We start from the raw sequence: 25,847 nt of genomic DNA on the forward strand, positions 1-25,847 counted from the left end.
CTTGCAGCAGTAACTCTTCTGGGAAGCTACAATATACACCCTCCAGCTACCACCAAACCCCGACCCCCCTATTTAATTATTGATTTATTTATATCTGCACCTTATTGCTCTTTTATCCTATACTACAACGAGCTAATGCAACAAAATGTTGGCCATATCTGTACAGTAAAGTTCAAATTTTAATGACTTTAAAAAAGGAAGTCCAAGTCTAAGTCTAATATATTTACATGTTTAGTTGTTTTTATTTAACCGTAATGCTCTAACCATGTTTATATGTTTGTTTATCTATCAACTAATATTTTTTTTTAATCATTAAATTTCATAAAATGATATTTCCTTGAATTACCGCCGGGTCAAACTCGTGACATCACAAGTGACACTTTCCCTGTCATCATTTTCAAAATGGAGGAGGCTGATTCCAATACCGGTAATTTGAAACCACATAAAGGGAAGAAGATTAAGAGCTATTCAATAGGATTTAAGGTCCAAGCTTACATCACACTCAAATTTTTACTGCATACCTTTGGTAAGTGCCGGAGTGAGAAGAGGTTTTAAAATAATTAGCGCATGCTTACTTTTACCGCATGCCTTTGGTAAGCGCCGGAGTGAGAAGAGGTTTTAAAATAATTAGCGCATGCTTACTTTTACCGCATGCCTTTGGTAAGCGCCGGAGTGAGAAGAGGTTTTCAAATAATTAGCGCATGCTTACTTTTGCCGCATGCCTTTGGTAAGCGCAGGAGTGAGAAGAGGTTTTAAAAGAATTAGCGCATGTTTAATTTTACCGCATGCCTTTGGTAAGCGCAGGAGTGAAAATAAGTTTTAAAATAATTAGCGCATGCTTACTTTTACCGCATGCCTTTGGTAAGTGCAGGAGTGAAAATAAGTTTTAAAATAATTAGCGCGTGCTTACTTTTACCGCATGCCTTTGGTAAGCGCCGGAGTGAGAAGAGGTTTTAAAATTATTATCACATACTTACTTTTACCGCATGCCTTTGGTAAGAGCAGGAGTGAAAAGAGGTTTTAAAATAATTAGCGCATGCTTACTTTTACCGCATGCCTTTGGTAAGCGCAGGAGTGAAAAGAGGTTTTAAATGAATTAGCGCCCCGGCGGCAATTCAAGGAAATACGGTATTTATGTTTATTCATTTATCAATCAATTATTTTTAATCATTAAATTCCATAAAATGATATACATTTTTGTTTATTCATTTATCAATCAATTGTTTTTTATCAATAAATTCCATAAAAAAACATATTTTATCAAACGTATTTATAATATTTAATTATTTATATTTGTAGGTATTTATAATATTTAGCAAGAGTGTAATACATGTATTAGTCAATTTCGTATAAATGTTTAAATATACTTGTGGAGGGGGGGGGGGGCGTGGCCCGCGGACCAGTACGTCCAAAAATACACCTATCATGCAGTCGCATAATAGTCAAATGAGTCCAAAAATTGCTTTAAAATGTTCTCTATGTGGTTCCAAGTACCACCCAATAGGAACACCTCCTTTGTTTTTTTCACACACTCACATGCAAGAAAAAAAAAGACACACTCGCATTATGCAAATTTTGCCCAGGGAGAGGACTGGGAGGAGGAGGAAGAAGAATAAGGTGCTGCTCACTGCAACTTTACTGTACTTTGACACGGTCCAGACGCACCAGGAACAAGAGGTAGAAAGTAGCAAAATCCAGACGGTAGGTTTGCATTTCTTCCATTTTTTTATTGAACAAAAAAGCCCCGGCTTTAATTTTGATGTGCATTTCAAGCTCTTTTCACACATGCAAAAAGTTGTTCCTCCAGTTGTTGTTTTACTCGTCACTTGAATGTTTAGGTAAAGCAAACAAAGCTGCAAAGAGCACCCGACGAACGAGTTTGCACAAGTGTGCACTTTGGTAAGGTGAGTAGAGTGGTTGCCAAGCATGCTGTAAGCACACACAAGTGCAGACTTTTGATTGACATTCTCATTGAGATGTGTTGTTATTATTGTGGTTGTCACTTAAGTGGTTGTCTGCCTGCTGCTCAGGAAACACCAATTGTTAAATAGTAAATGGGTTATACTTGTGTAGTGCTTTTCTTACCTTCAAGGTACTCAAATCACCTTGACACTTTTTTTATGAGGGGCCGTAAAGGACATTATTCAGAATTACCTCTTACATACACTACAGAAATCTTTTTTTCTCACACACACTACTGAAACACTCTTATACAAACCCCGTTTCCATATGAGTTAGGAAACTGTGTTGGATGTAAATATAAACGGAATACAATGATATTCAGTTCAATGCACTACAAAGATAAAATAGTTGATGTTCAAACTTATAAACTTTTTTTTTTTTTTTTTGCAAATAATAATTAACTTGGAATTTCATGACTGCAACACGTGCCAAAGTAGTTGGGAAAGGGCATGTTCACCACTGTGTTACATCACCTTTTCATTTAACAACACTCAATGAACGTTTGGGAACTGAGGAAACTAATTGTTGAAGCTTTGAAAGTGGAATTCGTTCCCATTCTTGTTTTATGTAGAGCTTCAGTCCTTCAACAGTCCGGGGTCTCCGCTGTCGTATTTTACGCATCATAATGCACCACATATTTTCCATGGGAGACAAGTCCTGCACAAAGTACCCGCACTCTTTTTTTACGAAGCCATGCTGTTGTAACACTTGCCTTGCTGAAATAAGCAGGGGCGTCCATGATAACGTTGCTTGGATGTTGCTCCAAAACCTGTATGGACCATTCAACATTAATGGTGCCTTCACAGATGTGTAAAATTCCCCTGCCTTGGGCACTAATACACCCCCATACCATCACAGATGCTGGCTTCTGAATTTTGCGCCTACAACAATCCGAATTGTTATTTTCCTCTTCGTTCTGGAGGACACCACGTCCTCTGTTTCCAAATATAATTTGAAATGTGGACTCCTCAGACTACAGGACACCTTTCCACTTTGCATCAGTCCATCTTAGATGAGCTCGGGCCCAGCCAAGCCCGCGGAATTTCAGGGTGTTGTTGATAAATGGGTTTGGCTTTGCATCGTAGAGTTTTAACTTACACTTACAGATGTAGCGACCAACTGTAGTTACTGACAGTGGTTTTATGAAGTGTTCCTGAGCCCATGTGGTGATATCCTTTACACACTGATGTCGGTTTTTGATGCAGTACCGCCTGAGGGATCAAAAGTCCGTAATAGCATCGCTTACGTGCAGTGATTTCTCCAGATTCTCTCAACCTTTTGATGATTTTACGGACCGTAGATGGTAAAATCCCTAAATTCCTCGCAATAGCTCATTGAGAAATGTTGTTCTAAAACTGTTTGACAATTTGCTTACAAACCGGTGACCCTCGCCCCATCCTTGTTTGTGAATTACTTAGCATTTCATGGAAGCTGCTTTTATACCCAATCATGGCACCCACCTGTTCCCAATTAGCCTGCACACCTGTGGGATGTTCCATATAAGTATTTGATGAGCATTCTTCAATTTTATCAGTATTTATGGCCACCTTTCCCAACTTCTTTGTCACATGTTGCTGGCATCAAATTCTAAAGTTAATGATTATTTGCACAAAAAAAAAAAAGTTTATCAGTTTGAACATCAAATATGTTGTCTTTGTAGCATATTCAACTGAATATGGGTTGAGAAGGATTTGCAAATCATTGTATTCCGTTTATATTTACATCTAACACAATTTCCCAACTCATATGGAAACGGGGTTTGTAACATTATAGTGAGAGTCCAGTCCATAATGGATCTAACATAATAGTGAGAGTCCAGTTCATAGTGGATCTAACATAATAGTGAAAGTCCAGTCCATAGTGGATCTAACATAATAGTGAGAGTCCTTTCCATAGTGGATCCAACATAATAGTAAGAGTCCAGTCCATAGTGGAACCAACATAATAGTGAGAGTCCAGTCCATAGTGGATCTAAAATAATAGTGAGAGACCAGTCCATAATGGATCTAACATAATAGTGTGAGAGTTCAGTCCATAGTGGATCTAACATAATAGTGAGAGTCCAGTCCATAGTGGATCTAACATAATAGTGTTAGAGTCCAGTCCATAGTGGATCTAACATAATACTGAGAGTCCAGTCCATAGTGGATCTAACATAATAGTGAGAGTCCAGTCCATAGTGGATCTAACATAATAGTGAGAGTCCAGTCCATAGTGGATCTAACATGAGAGTGAGAGTCCAGTCCATAGTGGATCTAACATAATAGTGAGAGTCCAGTCCATAGTGGATCTAACATAATAGTGTTAGAGTCCAGTCCATAGTGGATCTAACATAATAGTGAGAGTCCAGTCCATAGTGGATCTAACATAATAGTGAGAGTCCAGTCCATAGTGGATCTAACATAATAGTGAGAGTCCAGTCCATAGTGGATCCAACATAATACTGAGAGTCCAGTCCATAGTGGATCTAACATAATAGTGAGAGTCCAGTCCATAATGGATCTAACATAATAGTGAGAGTCCAGTCCATAGTGGATCTAACATAATAGTGAGAGTCCAGTCCATAGTGGATCTAACATAATAGTGAGAGTCCAGTCCATAGTGGATTTAACATAATAGTCAGAGTCCAGTCCATAGTGGATCTAACATAATAGTGAGAGTCCAGTCCATAGTGGATCTAACATAATAGTGAGAGTCCAGTCCATAGTGGATCTAACATAATAGTGAGAGTCCAGTCCATAGTGGATTTAACATAATAGTCAGAGTCCAGTCCATAGTGGATCTAACATAATAGTGAGAGTCCAGTCCATAGTGGATCTAACATAATAGTGAGAGTCCAGTCCATAGTGGATCTAACATAATAGTGAGAGTCCAGTCCATAGTGGATCTAACATAATAGTAAGAGTCCAGTCCATAGGGGATCTAACATAATAGTGAGAGTCCAGTCCAAAGTGGATCCAACTTAATAGTGTTAGAGTCCAGTCCATAGTGGGGCCAGCAGTATTTATGTACTATTTTCTTTTCCAGTCCTTCTATGACTGATGTAATCGGTCTTCTGCACTCCGGAAGGTCGCCCAAACGCTCTAATGGACCTGACCTCCCCCAGCCCGAGTTCGGCCACAACAGAGAGCGAGGATCTCCAGTTCAGAGTGGACTTTTTCCGCAAGTTGGGTTTCTCCTCCACGGACCTTAGGGCGGCGCTCTCCAAGCTGGACGACCACGCGGACACCAACTCGGTGCTGGAGGAGCTGGTTCGGAACCGCAGCGGGGCGACTAATGGCGGCGAGGATAGGAGCGCAGATGATGGTCCGTCGGCTCCCGATCATGGGTTCGGACCACCCGGAATGTCGCCCGGCGAGGCGGGTGGAGAGTCTGAGTTGAGGCCTGTGGTTATTGATGGTAGCAACGTAGCCATGAGGTAAGAACTGGTGTCAGCTTCAGAGTCACTCGTCAGCCAGGCCACTACATGCAAATTTCAGCATTCCATGAGGTGTTGACGGTCTGACTTTCAGAACTCCTCCTTGTCCCGTCTCTTATTTTTTTGTGAACAGTCACGGCAACAGGGAAGTGTTCTCTTGCCGAGGCATCCAACTAGCTGTCAACTTCTTCCTGAGGAGAGGCCACAACGCCATCAAGGTGTTTGTTCCATCTTGGCGCAGAGAACACAGCCGACCGGACGCTCCGGTCACTGGTGAGGTCCCACGTTTGACAAAAATAAGGATTTTATATTTGGGGGGAAATAGAGAACAGACACAAATAGATAATACAAAACCCAAAACCAGAAAAGTTGGCACGTTAAAAGCCTTTCAACCTATATTCAATTGAATAGACTTCAAAGACAAGAAACTTAACGCTCGAACTGGTAAACGTTGTTATTTGTCCCAAATATTAGCTCATTTTGGAATTTGATGCCTGCAACATGTTTCAAAAAAGCTGGCACAAGTGGCAAAAAGAGTGAAAGAGTTGAGGAATGCTCATCAAACACTTATCTGGAACATCCCACAGGCGAACGGGCTAATTGGGAACAGGTGGGTGCCATTAACGCTCGAACTGGTAAACTTTTGTTATTTTTTTTGCATATATTAGCTAATTTTGGATTTTGATGCATGCAACAAGTTTCAAAAAAGTTGGTGCAAGTGGCAAAAAAGACTGAGAAACTTGAGGAACGGTCAATTAACGCTTATTTGGAACATCCCGAGGGCGAACGGGCTAATTGGGAACAGGTGGGTGCCATTAACGCTCAAACTGGTAAACTTTTGTTATTTTTTCGCAAATATTAGCTCATTTTAGAATTTGATGCCTGCAACAAGTTTCAAAAAAGCTCACACAAGTGGCAAAAAAGATTGAGAAAGTTGAGGAACGCTCAATTAACGCTTATTTGGAACATCCCAAGGGCAAACGGTCTAATTGGGAACAGGTGGGTGCCATTAACGCTCGAACTGGTAAACTTTATTTTTTGCAAATATTAGCTCATTTTAGAATTTTATGCCTGAAAAATGTTTCAAAAAAGCTGGCTGAAGTGGCAAAAAAGACTGAGAAACTTGAGGAACGGTCATCAAACGCTTATTTGGAACATCCCGAGGGCGAACCGGCAAATTGGGAACAGGTGGGTGCCATCAACGCTCGAACTGGTAAACTTTGTTATTTTTTTGCAAATATTAGCTCATTTTGGAATTTGATGCCTGCAATAAGTTTCAAAAAAGCTCACACAAGTGGCAAAAAAGACTGAGAAAGTTGAGGAACGCTTATTTGGAACATCACACAGGCGAACGGGCTAATTGGGAACAGGTGGGTGTCATCAACGCTCGAACTGGTAAACTTTGTTATTTTTTTGCAAGTATTAGCTCATTTTGGAATTTTGATGCCTGCAACAGGTTTCAAAAAAGCTGGCTCAAGTCGCAAAAAAGACAGAGAAAGTCGAGGAACGCTCATTAAACGCTTATTTGGAACATCCCGGGGGCGAACGGGCTAATTGGGAACAGGTGGGTGTCATTAACGCTCGAACTGGTAAACTTTATTTTTTGCAAATATTAGCTAATTTTAGAATTTTATGCGTGAAAAATGTTTCAAAAAAGCTGGTACAAGTGGCAAAAAAGACTGAGAAACTTGAGGAACGCTCATTAAACGCTTATTTGGAAAAAGCCACAGGCGAACGGGTTAATTGGGATCAGGTGGGTGCCATTAACGCTCAAACTGGTAATTTTTTGTTATTTTTTCGCAAATATTAGGTCATTTTGGAATTTGATGCCTGCAATAAGTTTCAAAAAAGCTCACACAAGTGGCAAAAAAGACTGAGAAAGTTGAGGAACGCTTATTTGGAACATGCCACAGGCAAACGGGCTAATTGGGAACAGGTGGGTGCCATTAACGCTCAAACTGGTAAACTTTGCAAATATTAGCTCATTTTGGAATTTTGATGCCTGCAACATGTTTCAAAAAAGCTGGCGCAAGTAACAAGAAAGATCGAGAAAGTTGAGGAACGCTCATCAAACGCTTATTAGGAACATCCAGACGCGAACGGGCTAATTGGGAACAGGTAGGTGTCATTAACGCTCGAACTGGTAAACTTTGTTAGTTTTTTGCAAATATTAGCTCATTTTGTAATTTGATGCCTGCCACATCTTTCAAAAAAGTTGGCACAAGTCGCAAAAAAGACTGAGAAAATTGAGAAACGCTCATCAAATGCTTATTAGGAACATCCCGAGGGCGAACGGGCTAATTGGGAACAGGTGGGTGCCATTAACGCTCGAACTGGTAAACTTTGTTATTTTTTTGCATATATTAGCTCATTTTGGAATTTTGATGCATGCAACATGTTTCAAAATAGCTGGCACAAGTGGCAAAAAAGACTGAGAAACTTGAGGATCGGTCATCAAACGCTTATTTGGAACATCCCTAGGGCGAACGGGCTAATTGGGAACAGGTGGGTGCCATTAACGCTCGAACTGGTAAACTTTTGTTATTTTTTCGCAAATATTAGCTCATTTTGGATTTTGATGCATGCAACAAGTTTCAAAAAAGTTGGTGCAAGTGGCAAAAAAGACTGAGAAAGTTGAGGAACGCTCAATTAACGCTTATTAGGAACATCCCGAGGGCGAACGGGCTAATTGGGAACAGGTGGGTGCCATTAACGCTCTAACTGGTAAACTTTTATTTTTTTGCAAATATAAGCTCGTTTTGGAATTTGATGCCTGCAATAAGTTTCAAAAAAGCTCACACAAGTGGCAAAAAAGACTGAGAAAGTTGAGGAACGCTCAATTAGCGCTTATTTGGAACATCCCGTGGGCGAACGGGCTAATTGGGAACAGGTGGGTGCCATTAACGCTCGAACTGGTAAACTTTGTTATTTTTTTGCAAATATTAGCTCATTTTGGAATTTTGATGCATGCAACATGTTTCAAAAAAGCTGGCGCAAGTAACAAAAAAGACCAAGAAAGTTGAGGAACGCTCATTAAACGCTTATTAAGAACATGCCACAGGCGAACGGGCTAATTGGGAACAGGTGGGTGCCATTAACGCTCGAACTGGTAAACTTTTGTTATTTTTTTTGCAAATATTAGCTCATTTTGGATTTTGAGGCCTGTAACAGGTTTCAAAAAAGCTCACACAAGTGGCAAAAAAAGACTGAGAAAGTTGAGGAAGGCTCATCAAACGCTTATTTGGAACATCCCCCACGCGAACGGGCTAATTGGGAACAGGTGGGTGTCATTAACGCTCGAACTGGTAAACTTTGTTATTTTTTCGCAAATATTAGCTCATTTTGGAATTTGATGCCTGCGACATCTTTCAAAAAAGCTGGCACAAGTGACAAAAAAGACTGAGAAAGTTGAGGAACGCTCAATTAACACTTATTAGGAACATGCCACAGGCGAACAGGCTAATTGGGAACAGGTGGGTGCCATCAACGCTCAAACTGGTAAACTTTGTTATTTTTTTGAAAATATTAGCTCATTTTGGAATTTTGATGCCTGCAACATGTTTCAGAAAAGCTGGCGCAAGTAACAAAAAAAACTGAGAAAGTTGAGGAACGGTCATCAAACGCTTATTTGGAACATCCCGAGGGCGAACAGGCAAATTGGGAACAGGTATATATATATATATAACGCTCGAACTGGTAAACTTTATTATTTTTTGCAAATATTAGCTCATTTTGGAATTTCATGCCTGCGACATGTTTCAAAAAAGCTGGCACAAGTGACAAAAAAGACAGAGAAAGTTGAGGAACGCTCATTAATTGCTTATTAGGAACATGCCACAGGCGAACAGGCTAATTGGGAACAGGTGGGTGCCACCAACGCTCGAACTGGTAAACTTTTGTTATTTTTTTCGCAAATATTAGCTCATTTTAGAATTTGATGGCTGGAACAAGTTTCAAAAAAGCTCACACAAGTGGCAAAAAAGACTGAGAAAGTTGAGGAACGCTCAATTAGCGCTTATTTGGAACATCCCGAGGGCGAACGGGCTAATTGGGAACAGGTGGGTGCCACCAACGCTCGAACTGGTAAACTTTTGTTATTTTTTTCGCAAATATTAGCTCATTTTAGAATTTGATGGCTGGAACAAGTTTCAAAAAAGCTCACACAAGTGGCAAAAAAGACTGAGAAAGTTGAGGAACGCTCAATTAGCGCTTATTTGGAACATCCCGAGGGCGAACGGGCTAATTGGGAACAGGTGGGTGTCATTAACGCTCAAACTGGTAAACTTTGTTATTTTTCACAAATATTAGCTCATTTTGGAATTTGTTGCCTGCAACAAGTTTCAAAAAAGCTGGCACAAGTGGCAAAAACAGTGAAAAAGTTGAGGAATGCTCATCAAACACTTATTGGTAACATGCCACAGGCGAACGGGCTAATTGGGAACAGGTGGGTGTCATTAACGCTCAAACTGGTAAACTTTGTTATTTTTTTGCAAATATTAGCTCATTTTGGAATTTGATTTCTGCAACCCTTTTTCAAAAAGGCTGGCACAAGTGGCAAAAAGAGTGAAAAAGTTGAGGAATGCTCATCAAACACTTATCAGTAACATGCCACAGGCGAACAAGCTAATTGGGAACAGGTGGGTGTCATTAACGCTCGAACTGGTAAACTTTTGTTTTTTTTTCGCAAATATTAGCTCATTTTGGAATTTAATGCCTGCAACTAGTTTCAAAAAAGCTGGCACAAGTGGCAAAAAGAGTGAAAAAGTTGAGGAATGCTCATCAAACACTTATTGGTAACATGCCACAGGCGAACGGGCTAATTGGGAATAGGTGGGTGCCATTAACGCTCGAACTGGTAAACTTTATTTTTTCGCAAATATTAGCTCGTTTTGGAATTTTGATTTCTGCAACCCTTTTTCAAAAAAGCTGGCACAAGTGGCAAAAAGAGTGAAAAAGTTGAGGAATGCTCATCAAACACTTATTGGTAACATGCCACAGGCGAACGGGCTAATTGGGAACAGGTGGGTGTCATTAACGCTCAAACTGGTAAATTTTGTTATTTTTTCGCATTCGCAAATATTAGCTCATTTTGGAATTTTGATGCCTGCAACATGTTTCAAAAAAGCTGGCGCAAGTAACAAAAAAGACAGAGAAAGTTGAGGAACGCTTATTAAACACTTATTTTGAAAATGCCACAGGCGAACGGGCTAATTGGGATCAGGTGGGTGCCATTAACGCTCAAACTGGTCATTTTTTGTTATTTTTTCGCAAATATTTGGTCATTTTGGAATTTGATGCCTGCAATAAGTTTCAAAAAAGCTCACACAAGTGGCAAAAAAGACTGAGAAAGTTGAGGAACGCTTATTAGGAACATCCCACACGCGAACGGGCTAATTGGGAACAGGTGGGTGCCATTAACGCTCGAACTGGTAAACTTTGTTATTTTTTTGCAAATATTAGCTCATTTTGGAATTTTGATGCCTGCAACATGTTTCAAAAAAGCTGGCGCGAATAACAAAAAAGACAGAGAAAGTTGAGGAACGCTTATTAAACGCTTATTTGGAACATGCCACAGGCGAACGGGCTAATTGGGAACAGGTGGGTGCCATTAACGCTCGAACTTGCAAACTTTTGTTATTTTTTCGCAAATATTAGCTCATTTTGGAATTTTGATGACTGCAACATGTTTCAAAAAAGTTGGCACAAGTGGCAAAAAAGACTGAAAAAAGATGAGGAATTCTCATCAAACACTTATTTGGAACATGCCTCAGGCGAACGGGCTAATTGGGAACAGGTGGGAGCCAGTAACGCTCAAACTGGTAAACTTTGTTATTTTTCCCAAATATTAGCTCATTTTGGAATTTTTTGCCTGCAACAAATTGTACAAGCAGAAGTGGGTAGTAACGCGCTACATTTACTCCGTTACATCTACTTGAGTAACTTTTGGGATCAATTGTACTTCTAAGAGTAGTTTTTATGCAACATAATTTTACTTTTACTTGAGTATAATTATAGAGAAGAAACGCTACTTTTACTCCGCTCCATTTATCTACATTCAGCTCGCTAATCGCCCCTTTTTTTTATCGATCTATTAATGTTTGTTTTGGTTTTTCAACGTAGGATCTACACATGCCTGAGTTTCACCAATCACATGCAGTCACTGGTGACGTTGGACCAATCAAACAGAGCCAGGCGGTCACATGACCGTCACATAAGTTGAAAAACTTATTGGGGTGTTACTATTTAGTGGTCAATTGTACAGAATATGTACTGTACTGTGCAATCTAATAATAAAAGTTTCAATCAATCAATCAAAAGTGTAAAGGAAAAAAGACACTTTTTATTTCAACCGTACTTCCCGTCAAAAGCCTAAAGACCGATCGCACAGTTCCTGTCTTCACAATAAAAGCGCCGCTCCATCGCGCCTGCGCTAACAAAATAAGAGTCTCCGAAAGCCAGAGCATACAAGCTAGCAAACTACAGAATTTGCCGCCAATGTATTTCTTGTAAAGTGTATAAAAACGAATATGGAAGCTGGACAAATAAGATGCCAAAAACCAACGAGTTTCATGTGGTATTGTACAGAAAAGAGGAACTTTTTTTTTCTCCTCCATTTGAAAACGTGGACGTAATCAGCTCTATACTGTCTAATCAATCAATGCAAGTCATCAGAATCAGGTAATACACCAACTTATATTCTTGTCCTCGTGAAAGATAGGAATCTATATGTTAAACATGCTTGTATATTCATTAAAACACCTTTAACATGTCTACAAAAACGGCAAAATAATATAAATTATATACTGTATATATACATGTATGTATGTATGTATATATACTGTATATATATATATATATATTTATGTATATGATATGTGTGTGTATGTAAATATGAGATAGATCACCTCGACTTGGTCATTTATTAAGTAATTGATTAACTTTAAAAATCTTATAGGGGTGTTACATTTTAGTGGTCAATTGTACGGAATATGTACTGTATTGTGCGATCTACTAATACAAGTTTCAATCAATCAATCAATCAATCAATGAATCAATCAATCAATGCCTACTGAGCCTATGGTGCTGTTAAGTTATTGTGGCTCAATGTGCCTTCATTTTTTTTTATTTTAATGCAGTATTATTTATTATATATTATTGTTTTAGTTGCTTAAGAGATATTCCTGGCTCTGAATTTGCCCCGTTGCTATTTTTATGTTTTTGTGCATTACTTGTTGCCGTCATCATCAAACAAACAGCTTACTCATCAGTTACTCAGTACTTGAGTAGTTTTTTTCACAACATACTTTTTACTTTTACTCAAGTAAATATTTGGGTGACTACTCCTTACTTTTACTTGAGTAATACATCTCTAAAGTAACAGTACTCTTACTTGAGTGCAATTTCTGGCTACTCTACCCTTCTCTGTGTATATGTATATGTATATGTATATGTATATGTATATGTATATGTATGTGTATATGTATATGTATATGTATATGTATATGTATATGTATGTGTATATGTATATGTATATGTATATGTATGTGTATATGTATATGTATATGTATATGTATATGTATATGTATGTGTATATGTATATGTATATGTATGTGTATATGGATATGTATATGTATATGTATGTGTATATGTATATGTATATGTATGTGTATATGTATGTGTATATGTATATGTATATGTATATGTATACGTATATGTATATGTATGTGTATATGTATATGTATATGTATATGTATATGTATGTGTTTGTTTATGTGTATGTGTATATGTATATGTATATGTATGTGTATGTGTATGTGTATGTGTATGTGTATGTGTATGTGTATGTGTATATGTATATGTATATGTATGTGTATGTGTATGTGTATATGTATGTGTATGTGTATGTGTATATGTATGTGTATGTGTATGTGTATATGTATATGTATATGTATATGTATATGTATATGTATGTGTATATGTATGTGTATGTGTATGTGTATATGGATATGTATATGTATATGTATATGTATATGTATATGTATATGTATGCAGGTCTCAAAGTTGGCAAGACAACGGCACTCATTGACTCACTTTACGTGAATTGCTGTTTTTAAAAGGATCCACGCCCACTTATCTCCGAGCGTACAAACAGGGTGAGAAGCCATCATCGCTTTGTTCTGCTCAGGAGGTCAAAGTCAGGGCAGAGGCCGGCTTTGTCATCATAATTGTATGTGAGAACCCGGAAGTAAATAAATGTTTAATAATGGGAACGCTGCAGCGGGAAGTTGATCCCCTAATCAAAGAAGACTCATCTTCCAGGTGTCATAATTGGCGTGGCTTGACATTCCATTGCAGGACATTTTCCTGGGGAATGCGGTGAGAGGTTGTTGCAGCAAGTCTGGGAGCTCTGAATGGTAAATGGGTTAAACTTGTAGAAGCACTTTGACACTACTTCCACATTCACACACTGATGGTGGGAGCTGCCATGCAAGGCGCTAACCAGGACCCATCAGGAGCAAGGGTGACGTGTCTTGCTCAAGGACACAACAGACGTGACTTGGTTGGTAGAAGGTGGGATAGAACCAGGAACCCTCAGGTTGCTGGCACAGCCACTCTTCCAACCGCACCACACCGTCACCCCAAATGTTCTTATGCAAAAAAGGTTGACGGTATCTAAATGTTACACTGCATCCGGATTTGTGTGATAGTTGCCAGCGAGCGATTAGCATGATAGTAGCCAGCAAACGTTAGCGTGATAGTCGCCAGCCAGCGATTAACGACAATAGTTGCCAGCGAGCAATTAGCGTGATGGCTGCCAGCCATTAATTAGCATGATACTTGTCAGCTAACGCTTAGCGTGATAGTCGCCAGCTATCAATTAGCGTGAAAATTGTCAGCTAGTGATTAGCGTGATAATTGCCAGCTAGCAATTGGCAACAGTAGGTTCCAGCTAGCCATTAGCGTGATATTTGCCTGCTGGCGATTAGCGGCAATAGTTGCCAGCGAGCGATTAGCGGCAATAGTGGCCAGCAAGCAATTAGCGGGATATTTGCCAGCTCACAATTAGCGTGATAGTCGCCAGCTATCGATTAGCATGATAATTGCCAGCTAGCGATTAGCCACAATAGTTGCCAGCGAGCAATTAGCGTGAATGTTGCCAGCTAGCGATTGGCGGCAGTAAGTTCCAGCCATTGATTAGCGAGATAGTTGCCAGCTAGCGATTCGCGTGATAGTCGCCAGCTAGCGATTAGCGTGATAATTGACATATACCCATTAACGTGATATTTGCCAGCTAGCGATTAGCGGCAATCGTTGCCAGCGAGCGATTAGCGGCAATAGTTGCCAGCGAGCAATAAGCGTGATAGTAGCCAGCAAATGATAAGCGTGATAGTCGCCAGCCAGCGATTAACAGCAATAGTTGCCAGCGAGCAATTAGCGTGATGGCTGCCAGCCATTGATTCGCGTGATAGTTACCAGCTAACAATTAGCGTGATAGTCGCCAGCTATCGATTAGCGTGATAATTGCCAGGTAGCGATTAGCGTGATAGTTGCCAGCTAGCAATTGGCAACAGTAGGTTCCAGCTAGCCATTAACGTGATATTTGCCTGCTGGCGATTAGCGGCAATAGTTGCCAGAGAGCGATTAGCGGCAATAGTGGCCAGCAAGCAATTAGCGTGATAGTTGCCAGCTAACAATTAGCGTGATAGTCGCCAGCTATCGATTAGCGTGATAATTTCCAGTTAGTGATTAGCGGCAATAGTTGCCAGCGAGCAATCAGCGTGAGTGTTGCCAGCTAGCGATTGGCGGCAGTAAGTTCCAGCCATTGATTAGCGTGATAGTTGCCAGCTAGCGATTCACGTGATAGTCGCCAGCTAGCGATTAGCGTGATGATTGCCAAATACCGTTTAGCGTGATATTTGCCTGCTAGCGATTAGCGGCAATCGTTGCCAGCAAGCTATTAGCGGCAATAGTTGTCAGCGAGCAATTAGCGTAATTGTTGCCAGCTAACGATTGGCGTGATAGTCGCCAGCTAGCAATTAGCGTGATAATTGCCATATACCGATTAGCGTGATATTTGTCTGCTAGCGATTAGCGGTAATCGTTGCCAGCAAGCGATTAGCAGCAATAGTTGTCAGCGAGCAATTAGCGTGATAGTTGCAAGCTAATGATTAGCGTGATAGTCGCCAGCCAGCGATTAACGGCAATAGTTGCCAGCGAGCAATTAGCGTGATAGCTGCCAGCCATTGATTAGCGTGATAGTTGCCAGCTAACAATTAGCGTGATAGTCGCCAGCTATCGATTAACGTGATAATTGCCAGCTAGCGATTAGCGTGATAGTTGCCAGCTAGCAATTGGCAACAGTAGGTTCCAGCTAGCCATTAGCGTGATATTTGCTTGCTGGCGATTAGCGGCAATAGTTTCCAGTGAGCAATTAGCGGCAATAGTGGCCAGCAAGCAATTAGCGGGATATTTGCCAGCTAACAATTAGCGTGATAGTCGCCAGCTATCGATTAGCGTGATAATTGCCAGTTAGCGATTACCAGCAATAGTTGCCAACGAGCAAGTAGCGTGAGTGTTGCCAACTAGCGATTGGCGGCAATAAGTTCCAGCCATTGATTAGCGTGATAGTTGCCAGCTATCGGTATATGGTGATTAGCGTGATAATTGTCATATACCGATTAGCGTGATATTTGCCAGCTAGTGATTAGCGGTAATGGTTGCCAGCAAGCGATTAGCGTGATAGTCGCCAGCTATCGATTAGTGTGATAATTGCCAGCTAGCTATATATATATATATATATATATATATATATATATATATATATATATATATATGTATATATATATATATATATATATATAAAATGTGTGTATATATATATATATATATATATATATATATATATATATGCATATAATGTGTGTGGATATATATATATATATATATATATATATAATTTATGTGTGTATATATATATATATATATATATATATATATATATACACACTGTGGTTCAGGGTGTAACCCCACCTTCCGCCCGAATGCAGCTGAGATAGGCTACAGCACCCCCCACGACCCCGAAAGGGACAAGCGGTAGAAAATGAATGGATGGATGTCTGTGTCTGTTACATATACATAGGGTACATTACATGGGGGTGTAGCCATTGTTACACAATAGTGCCTTTCTTATATATATATATATATATATATATATACATATTTACAATGTGTGTATACATACGTGTATATATATATATATATATTGTATTTTCCAGACTATACAGCACGCTGGTATATTAGCCGTATATTTATATGTTGCGAAATTAGTTATTTACACAGGAATATTTTGCATACCTGAATTGTTTCCAAACTGTGTCTGGAACACGGCAGTAAAATGGCTGATCATACAAAACAGAAGTCATTGTCATGAACCCACGAACTGCACATATATATATATATTAATCTCACTTATGAGTCCTAATTGTTGTCCTCGCAGATAAACACATCCTGGCAGAGCTGGAAAAAATGCAGGTACTCGTCTTCACTCCGTCTCGCCGCGTCCGTGGGAGGCGAGTGGTCTGCTACGACGACCGCTTCATCGTCAGGTTGGCGTGCGAGACGGGCGGCGTGATCGTGTCCAACGACACCTACCCCGACCTGCAGCGAGAGAGGCCCGAGTGGAAGCAATGCATCGAGGAGCGCCTCCTCATGTACTCCTTTGTCAACGACAAGTAAGCAAATAGCTGGTTTCTACGGTTACCTTCCATCAGGAAAAGGCGCCACGGCGAATGCCGCCGCACATCTCGAGGTTTCAATCAGGGAGACTTCATCACGTGACATCATGGCATCATTTTGTTTTATCATGTTTGTTAACAGGTTCATGCCCCCGGATGACCCTCTTGGCCGTCACGGTCCCAACCTTGACAACTTCCTCAGGACAAAGCCTTTACCGACAGAGCAAAAGAAACAACTCTGTCCGTACGGTAAGAGACGATCCTCCTGTAAAACGTCCGTTACCCTTCAACAGCTTCTTCACTTCGAGGGTAACACGGCACAAGTGCTCAAAAACGATAATGCCTTCTGACAAAACCAGCCAAGTTGGCACAATGTGTAAATGGTGAATAAAAACAGAATACAATGATTTGCAAATCCTTTTCAACATATATTAAATTGAGTAAACTGCAACGTTGCCGGGTGTTGTTGATAAATGGCTTTCGCTTTGCATAGTAGAGATTTAACTTGCACTTACAGATGCAGTGACCAACTGTAGTGACTGACAGTGGTTTTCTAAAGTGTTCCTGAGCCCATGTGGTGATATCCTTCACACACTGATGTCGGTTTTTGATGCAGTACCACCTGAGGGTTCGAAAGTCACGGGCATTGCCGCTCACGTGAAGTGATTTCTCCAGATTCTCTGAACCTTTTGATGATATTACGTAGCACAGATGGGGAAATCCCGTAATTCCTTGCAATAGCTTGTTGAAAAATGTTGTTCTTCAACTGTTGGACGATTTGCTCACGCATTTGTTCACAAAGTGGTGACCCTCGTCCCATCCTTGTTTGGGAATGACTGAGCATTTCCTGGAAACCGCTTTTATACCCAATCATGGCACCCACCTGTTCCCAATTAGCCTGCACACCTGTGGGACGTTCCAAATAAGTGTTTGATGAGCATTCCTCAACTATCTCAGTCTTTTTTGCCACTTGTGCCAGCTTTTTTGAATCATGTTGCGGGCATCAAATTCCAAAATGAGCTAAAATATGCAAAAAAATTACGTTTTCCAGTTTGAACGTTAAATATCTTGTCTTTGCAGTCTATTCAATTGAATATAAGTTGAAAAGGATTTGCAAATCGTTGTATTCTGTTTTTATTTACCATTTACGCAACGTGACAACTTTTTGGGGGTTTGTACTTGACACTCTTACGGCCTCTCAGGCAAGGGTTCTTCATGTTTTTGACTTCGGGGCCCAACTTTTCCATTACACTGGGGCCCGGAACCCACTTAAATATTAACACAAAATGTGTGATCTTACTCTTGATTTTGATCGTAGTCTATATTTACTTTATATGTTGCCTACTTGGCGGTTTAACAGGATCAACTTTGTCAAGTTCTATAAAAAAAATCACGTCTTAATCACACAGATGATTATCAAAGCTTAGCCCAGGCTGATTACGAAACCACATACTAATCAAAAATACTGCAAAAGAAGGGACTCATAAAAACTGATGAAAAATAAATGTACATACATTTATACAGTGCTAAAATGAATACATTCTAGCTAATTAATCAATAGTAACATATGTATTTTCTTGTATAAATTCTCAATAAAACGTTAGTCATAATTTTTGCGCTTAAGACATTTATCTATGACTTGTCATTGCTGCGACAAGTGGTGGAAAAGTGTGTTACAACTGAGCCTGTGAGGACCACAGCTAAGAAACTGACATTTTTTTGGCCTTTTTTTTCAACTTTAGAAGCTTAAAAAAAAAAAAAAAAAGAAACTTGTGTGTTCTTGATGATTGTGAAAATGTGCAAAATTCCAAATAAAGTGCTGTTCCCCTTTAAGACTTTTGCACAAAGTTTGGATCTTTGTCAAGGTTTGAGTCAAATGGACCCAATCGCTGTACTAGCGGAGGTACAGGTGGGGATTTTTTATTTTCTAAATTTTTTTTTAAATGTATGTAAGGAAAAATCTGGTGGGAAATACTAGGACCGGAAGACGCCGGAAAAGAACGTGAAAAAACAGATTTCCTGGCATGGTTGAATGGCATGGCCAGAACACACACCTGCAACGAATGCCTCATCGATCCATAGTACGGAATTGCTTTTAAGATAATAAAGTAATCTTAAATAAAGAAGGTTTCTTCCAAGTAGCATTATCACTGGAGGACTAGAGGAAAATGTACGACTATGTCCAAACAGGCTTGATGAAACCATTCAAAATAGGGTTCAATCAATCAATCAATCAATGTTTATTTATATAGCCCCAAATCACAAATGTCTGAAAGGACTGCACAAATCATTACGACTACAACATCCTCGGAAGAACCCACAAAAGGGCAAGGAAAACTCACACCCAGTGGGCAGGGAGAATTCACATCCAGTGGGACGCCAGTGACAATGCTGACTATGAGAAACCTTGGAGAGGACCTCAGAAGTGGGCAACCCCCCGCCCTCTAGGGGACCGAAAGCAATGGATGTCGAGCGGGTCTAACATGATACTGTGAAAGTTCAATCCATAGTGGCTCCAACACAGCCGCGAGAGTTCAGGTCAAGCGGATCCAAGACAGCAGCGAGAGTCCCGTCCACAGGAGACCATCTCAAGCGGAGGCGGATCAGCAGCGTAGAGATGTCCCCAACCGATACAGGCGAGCGGTCCATCCTGGGTCCCGACGAGCGGTCCATCCTGGGTCTCGACTCTGGACAGCCAGTACTTCATCCATGGTCATCGGACCTGACCCCCTCCACAAGGGAGGGGGGGACGTAGGAGAAAGAAAAGAAGCGGCAGATCAACTGGTCTAAAAAGGAGGTCTATTTAAAGGCTAGAGTATACAGATGAGTTTTAAGGTGAGACTTAAATGCTTCTACTGAGGTAGCATCTCGAACTGTTACCGGGAGGGCATTCCAGAGTACTGGAGCCCGAACGGAAAACGCTCTATAGCCCGCAGACTTTTCTTGGGCTCTAGAAATCATGTATGCAGTACTCCTGCCACCCCACAGGGGGCCACTATAAAGCATTTGTCGCAATGAAGCGGCAGTGGTGTCAGTAGAAGAAGATAGCACATTTCGACCCTGAAAAAATAAATGAAATGCAAAAATCGGAATTTTAACAGCGACTGGACAACAAAGTATGAATGCATGCAAATAGCTGACTTTGTTATTTAAGTGGGTTATATATTGAATATGATTAAAATATGAAGTCTTCAAATACTGCAAGACGTATAAAAATAAATGGTATGTCTGGTATGGACGACGCTACGTGTTTGGGTTTTGTTTATGTTGCCATGCCTTAGCCTGCAGCTCTCTTGTAGGCTTGACTTGATCACATGTGCAGTAATTACAGTGCTTTATTTGCCTAAACTGCAAAGTCGTAAGGCATATAATTAAAATGGAGAGAGGCTGTAATTGAACGTGAAAACGTATCATATACAACAAAAAGGTTGTACTTTATTCATGATTCAAGGGAAATTGTAAAAGGGAACTGTTTTGCAGAGAACTACAGTAACAAAACGCAACGTGAAAACGATTAATTTTGCAATCTCTCAATCAAAACTGAGTATTAAGACATTGCGAAGATGGTTTAAAATTCTAAAAAGCATGTAGTTTTTTTGAAATACTTAGTATTTGGGGCTTTTTTGCAAATGTTGCGAGCTTTCTGTTGCACAATACAGCGGGAACAGAACCAAAGTTGTAATGAGAATAAAGTAATACTGTAAGGGGCTTGTTCTACTAAATGTTTGCATGTATTAAAACATGTGCAAATTTGATATAATAAGCGGAGCTGATCTACAAAACTCGTCCTCAGAGGATCGTATCTTTTTTTCGGTTCGCAGAATAAGGAGAGCAATCCACAAGCCAACGTCTTCTACTTCGACCACTAGAAATTGCGAGAGTAACAAGGATGCCTACCCATCATTCATTTTAGCATTCTGACAATTTTGATGTTATTATGTCACTATTGAAAGGAAAGCATGTGTTTTTCTGGTGAATTACCTGTAAAAACACTCCAAATGGTGGAATTTGCAGAAATTTCTTCTATGACTCAATGCACACAACCTTCCCTAGTCATGGTGCAAAAAAAAAAAAAAAAAAAAAAAGAATCCAACCAACACAAAATGTCAACAGACTTGGTCACACATATCACAACTTACTCACTGAATGTTGTGGACATTATAAAAATGTCCACGCACGATCGGAATTACACCCATTTACAGGTGCTGTTCATATTATTAGAATATCATGAAAAAATTAATTTATTTCAGTAATTATATTCAGAAGGTGAAACTTACATATTATATCAATTCATTACACACATAGTGATATATTTGAAATGTTTATTTCTTTACATTTTGATGATTAGTACTGACAATTACTGAAAATCCCAAATTCAGTATCTCAGAAAATTAGAATATTAGTTACGACTAGTACCACAAAATATTTTTTAGAAATGTGGGCCAACTGAAAAGTATGAAGATGGAAAGTTTCAGCATGTACGGCAATCAATACTTAGTTGCAGCTCCTTTTGCCTGAAAGTTTGCAGGCCAATCAAGAACAGGGATACCATGGTCCTTAAACCAGGTACTGGTAGATTTGGCACTGTGTGTAGGTGCCAAGTCATGTTGGAAAATGAAATATTCACCTCCATAAAATTGGTCCGCGGCAGGCAGCATAAAGTGTTGTAAAACTTCCTGGTAGACTGCTGCATTGACCCTAGACCTCAGGAAACACGGTGGACCAACACCAGCAGATGACATGGCACCCCAGACCATTACAGATAGTGGAAATTTGACACTGGACTTCAGGCAACGTGGAATCTGTGCCTCTCCTGTCTTCCTCCAGACTCTGGGACCTTGATTTTCAAAGGAGATACAAAATTTACTTTCATCTGAAAACATAACTTTGAACCACTCAGTAGCAGTCCAGTCCTTTTTGTCTTGAGCCCAGCCGAGACGCTTTTGACGTTGTCTCTTATTCAAAAGTGGCTTTACACAAGTAATGCGACAGCTGTAGCCCATATCTTGCATACGTCGGTGCGTGGTGGTTCTTAAAGCACTGACTCCAGCTGCAGTCCACTCTTTGTGGATCTCCCCCACATTTTTGAATCGGTTTTGTTTGACAATCCCTCTTGCTTGTACACTTTTTTTCTACCACATCTTTGTCATCTCTTCGCCTCTCTATTAATGTGCTTGGACACAGAGCTCTGGGAACATCCAACCTCTTTGGCAATGACCTTTTGTGTCTTGCCCTCCTTCTTTAAAGTATTAATGGTCATCTTTTGGACAGTTGTCAAGTCAGCAGTCTTCCCCATGATTGTGTGTCATACAGAATCAAAACGAGAGACCATTTAAAGGCTTTTCCAGGTGTTTTGAGTTAGTTAACTAATTAGAGTGTGGCACCAGGTGTCTTCAATATCTGACCTTTTCACCATATTCTAATTTTCTGAGATGTTGAATTTAGGGTTTTCATTGGTTGTCAGCTATAATCATCTCCTTTTTGGTAAAAAAACACTTGAAATGTATCAGTCTGTTTGGAATGAATGTATACATTCTACAAGTTTGACTTTCTAAATGGAATTAATGAAATAAATCAACTTTTTCATGATATTCTGATAATATGACCAGCACCTGTATATCCATTACAAAGCATGATGGGAAAAATGCAAAACACCTCTCCACACTTACCCATGTTTGGCACATTTTAGCTGTTCGATATTTCTGATTACAAAAAGATGTCACAGAAGTAAACAAGGTAGAAGTCGAACTTTTAAATACTCTTAATAACCAGTTATAGTAATGATTAATTATATAATATGTACAAACACATTTATATATATATACTACATCAGTAAAGCAGTAGTCCAAAGATGAGGTGGCGACTTGTCCAGGGTGTACGCCGCCTTCCGCCCCATTGTAGCTGAGATAGGCACCTGCGCCCGCCCCGACCCCAAAGAGAAAAAGCGGTAGAAAATGGATGGATGGATGATTATAATATAGAGTAAGATTACCGATTCAGTGTTAATATTTGGGTTTCCCGGGTCCCTCTGTAATGGAAAAGTTGGGCCCCGAGGTCAAAAATGTTAAGAACCCCTGCTATGATCTATTGTCAAAGTATCCAATTAGTACTTGATATCGGATTGGAGGTCAGAAATGTTGATCGGGGCCAACATGTTGGATCCAGACCATGGCCCCAACACCCAGCCATTAATTCATGTCTATTGCATAACAATCAAAGGTTTGTGTCAGAAAGGACAAACCTTTGTGTGATTTGTTTTTTTTGTCACTCCTCAGGCAAAAAATGCACTTACGGTGTGAAATGTAAGTTCTACCACCCAGAGCGGGCCAACCAGTCCAACCAGTCGTTGGCCGATGAACTGAGGAAAAAAGCCCAGATTTGCACCGAGAGTGAGGAGATATCCTTGCTTCACAAACAATCTCCGTCCGGCGCAAATTTCCGTCCCCAGGAGTTCTACAGAGACCCCAAACTAGACCAGCTGAGGTACTCACATCCCGCTCAGGTTAGTGAAACCAAAATCTTGTACCGGAGAGGTCCAGGAACCAGTCTAAACCAAGTGCCCTCCAATAAGGAATGTTCTGGGCTGAACTTCATCCCCTATCATTACCATGCCAGCACCTTCTATGAGTACTTGGACTCTGGCCTTGGCTCCGATGAGAGCCAGTACTCTGATGTCAGGAACTCCCACCGGTCCGTACAGTCCTGCCCGTGCTGCTCACACCTTAGAAACCTGGACTCTGCAGGTCAATACTTCAGCCCGGCTCAGAACCACAGCCTACCCGTCCGTAGTCCATACACCGGAGCCCTTCATTGTAAACAACGTTACAACTCGGAACCTATTCACGGGCTACCCCAAGCCAAAAGATGTCCTCCTCAGCCTGGATCAGTCCCAGACAGCTCTTGCTGTTCTTGCTGGAACCAAGAGTACTTCCCTTGGGGTCAATGCCATCACTTTCCGGCTGCGTTTGACCTGCGCGTGGTGGTGTATGGTGACGGACATGGTCCCACATGTCATGGTTGCAGAGAAGCTGGCTGCAGAGCTCCTCATCCAGAAAACCCAGACTGGGATCTTGTAGAATCTTCTTGTCCCTCACATAGGTACTGTTACAAGCTTCCATAGCAAGGCTATCCAGACCTGTTGAACCAAGGACCACGTTCCAAAAAACCAACGGATGCAGGGACCCCTTTGTCAGTCTTCAGAGTGGTGGTTAGAAAATATACTAAAATCCATCCCAGGTACAGTAGGTCAAGATACTGTAAGCTGAGCAGTTAAATATACTGTACATACAAAATAGTTTATTACACTTTTCTCTTTTTTTATGTAAATATTTTATTATTTGATTCTCTGATCTGATTATCCAAATATACATGAATGTTATATAAGACACTATCAATCAATCAATGTTTATTTATATAGCCCCAAATCACAAATGTCTCAAAGGACTGCACAAATCATTACGACAACAACATCCTCGGAAGAACCCACAAAAGGGCAAGGAAAACTCACACCCAGTGGGCAGGGAGAATTCACATCCAGTGGGACGCCAGTGACGATGCTGACTAGGAGAAACCTTGGAGAGGACCTCAGATGTGGGCAACCCCCCCTCTGTAGGGGACCGAAAGCAATGGCTGTCGAGCGGGTCTAACATGATACTGTGAAAGTTCAATCCATAGTGGCTCCAACACAGCCGCGAGAGTTCAGTTCAAGCGGATCCAAGACAGCAGCGAGAGTCCCGTCCACAGGAAACCATCTCAAGCGGATCAGCAGCGTAGAGATGTCCCCAACCGATACAGGCGAGCGGTCCATCCTGGGTCCCGACGAGCGGTCCATCCTGGGTCTCGACTCTGGACAGCCAGTACTTCATCCATGGTCATCGGACCGGACCCCCTCCGCAAGGGAGGGGGGGACATAGGAGAAAGAAAAGAAGCGGCAGATCAACTGGTCTAAGAAGGAGGTCTATTTAAAGGCTAGAGTATACTACATTTTGATTAATATTTTTTGACATATCAAATTTTAATTCGTTATTTAATACAAATCCTAATTATCCTAATACTATGTAAGTATTAGCAACATTTAAATTGTTTTATTTTTAGTGTGGCTTTCCTTGTTTTATTTACTCTTCTGATGCAGCTTGTCCTTAATGTTATTATTGAATATATTATTATTAAATGCATCAATCCAGAAAATGGATTTTGGACATATTTGCCAACCCTTCCGGATTTGTATATACATTATACTATTATATATATATATGTGTATGTATATACATTATACAATATATATGTGTGTGTGTGTGTGTGTGTGTATGTGTACAGTTCTGAAATTAGTATACTTGTATGGATATTAAATACATGTGTAATGTAATTGGATAATAATCTAAATAAATGTTATACCGAAATCACTACACTGACTTCAGTTGGTTTTTTTTTCCATCCATCCATCCATTTTCTACCGCTTAATCCCTTTGGGGTGGCGGGGGGCGCTGGTGCCTATCTCAGCTACAATCGGGCGGAAGGCGGCGTGCACCCTGGACAAGTCGCCACGCATCAGTATTTATTTTGTGAACAGGTTTACTCAGCTGTTTTAACCCATTATCTGCAATCTCAATGCTTCAAGTTTGCCAAACATGCAAGAATACTGTACAAACTGCGATAAAGCCATAATTTCGAGGGTCATCACCAATACGCTGTAATATAAATTTGCACGCGTACAAGCAGACACACACATTGAC

At 40.4% G+C, this 25,847-nt stretch overlaps 1 protein-coding gene across 1 annotated transcript; it reads left to right on the forward strand.

The window, feature by feature from the left end:
- Positions 1-1,566: 1,566 nt before the first annotated feature.
- On the forward strand, positions 1,567-25,520 carry LOC133562426 (endoribonuclease ZC3H12A-like). The gene is made up of 7 exons (XM_061916613.1): positions 1,567-1,701; positions 1,808-1,899; positions 5,069-5,380; positions 5,514-5,653; positions 16,878-17,112; positions 17,258-17,364; positions 23,391-25,520. Exons 1-7 carry the CDS (start codon positions 1,567-1,569, stop codon positions 24,233-24,235), a joined length of 1,866 nt encoding a protein of 621 aa, XP_061772597.1. The 3' UTR covers positions 24,236-25,520.
- Positions 25,521-25,847: the final 327 nt, after the last annotated feature.

This window comes from Nerophis ophidion, linkage group LG11 (genome assembly GCF_033978795.1).
Source record: "Nerophis ophidion isolate RoL-2023_Sa linkage group LG11, RoL_Noph_v1.0, whole genome shotgun sequence".
In the NCBI taxonomy this organism is placed as follows: domain Eukaryota; kingdom Metazoa; phylum Chordata; class Actinopteri; order Syngnathiformes; family Syngnathidae; genus Nerophis; species Nerophis ophidion.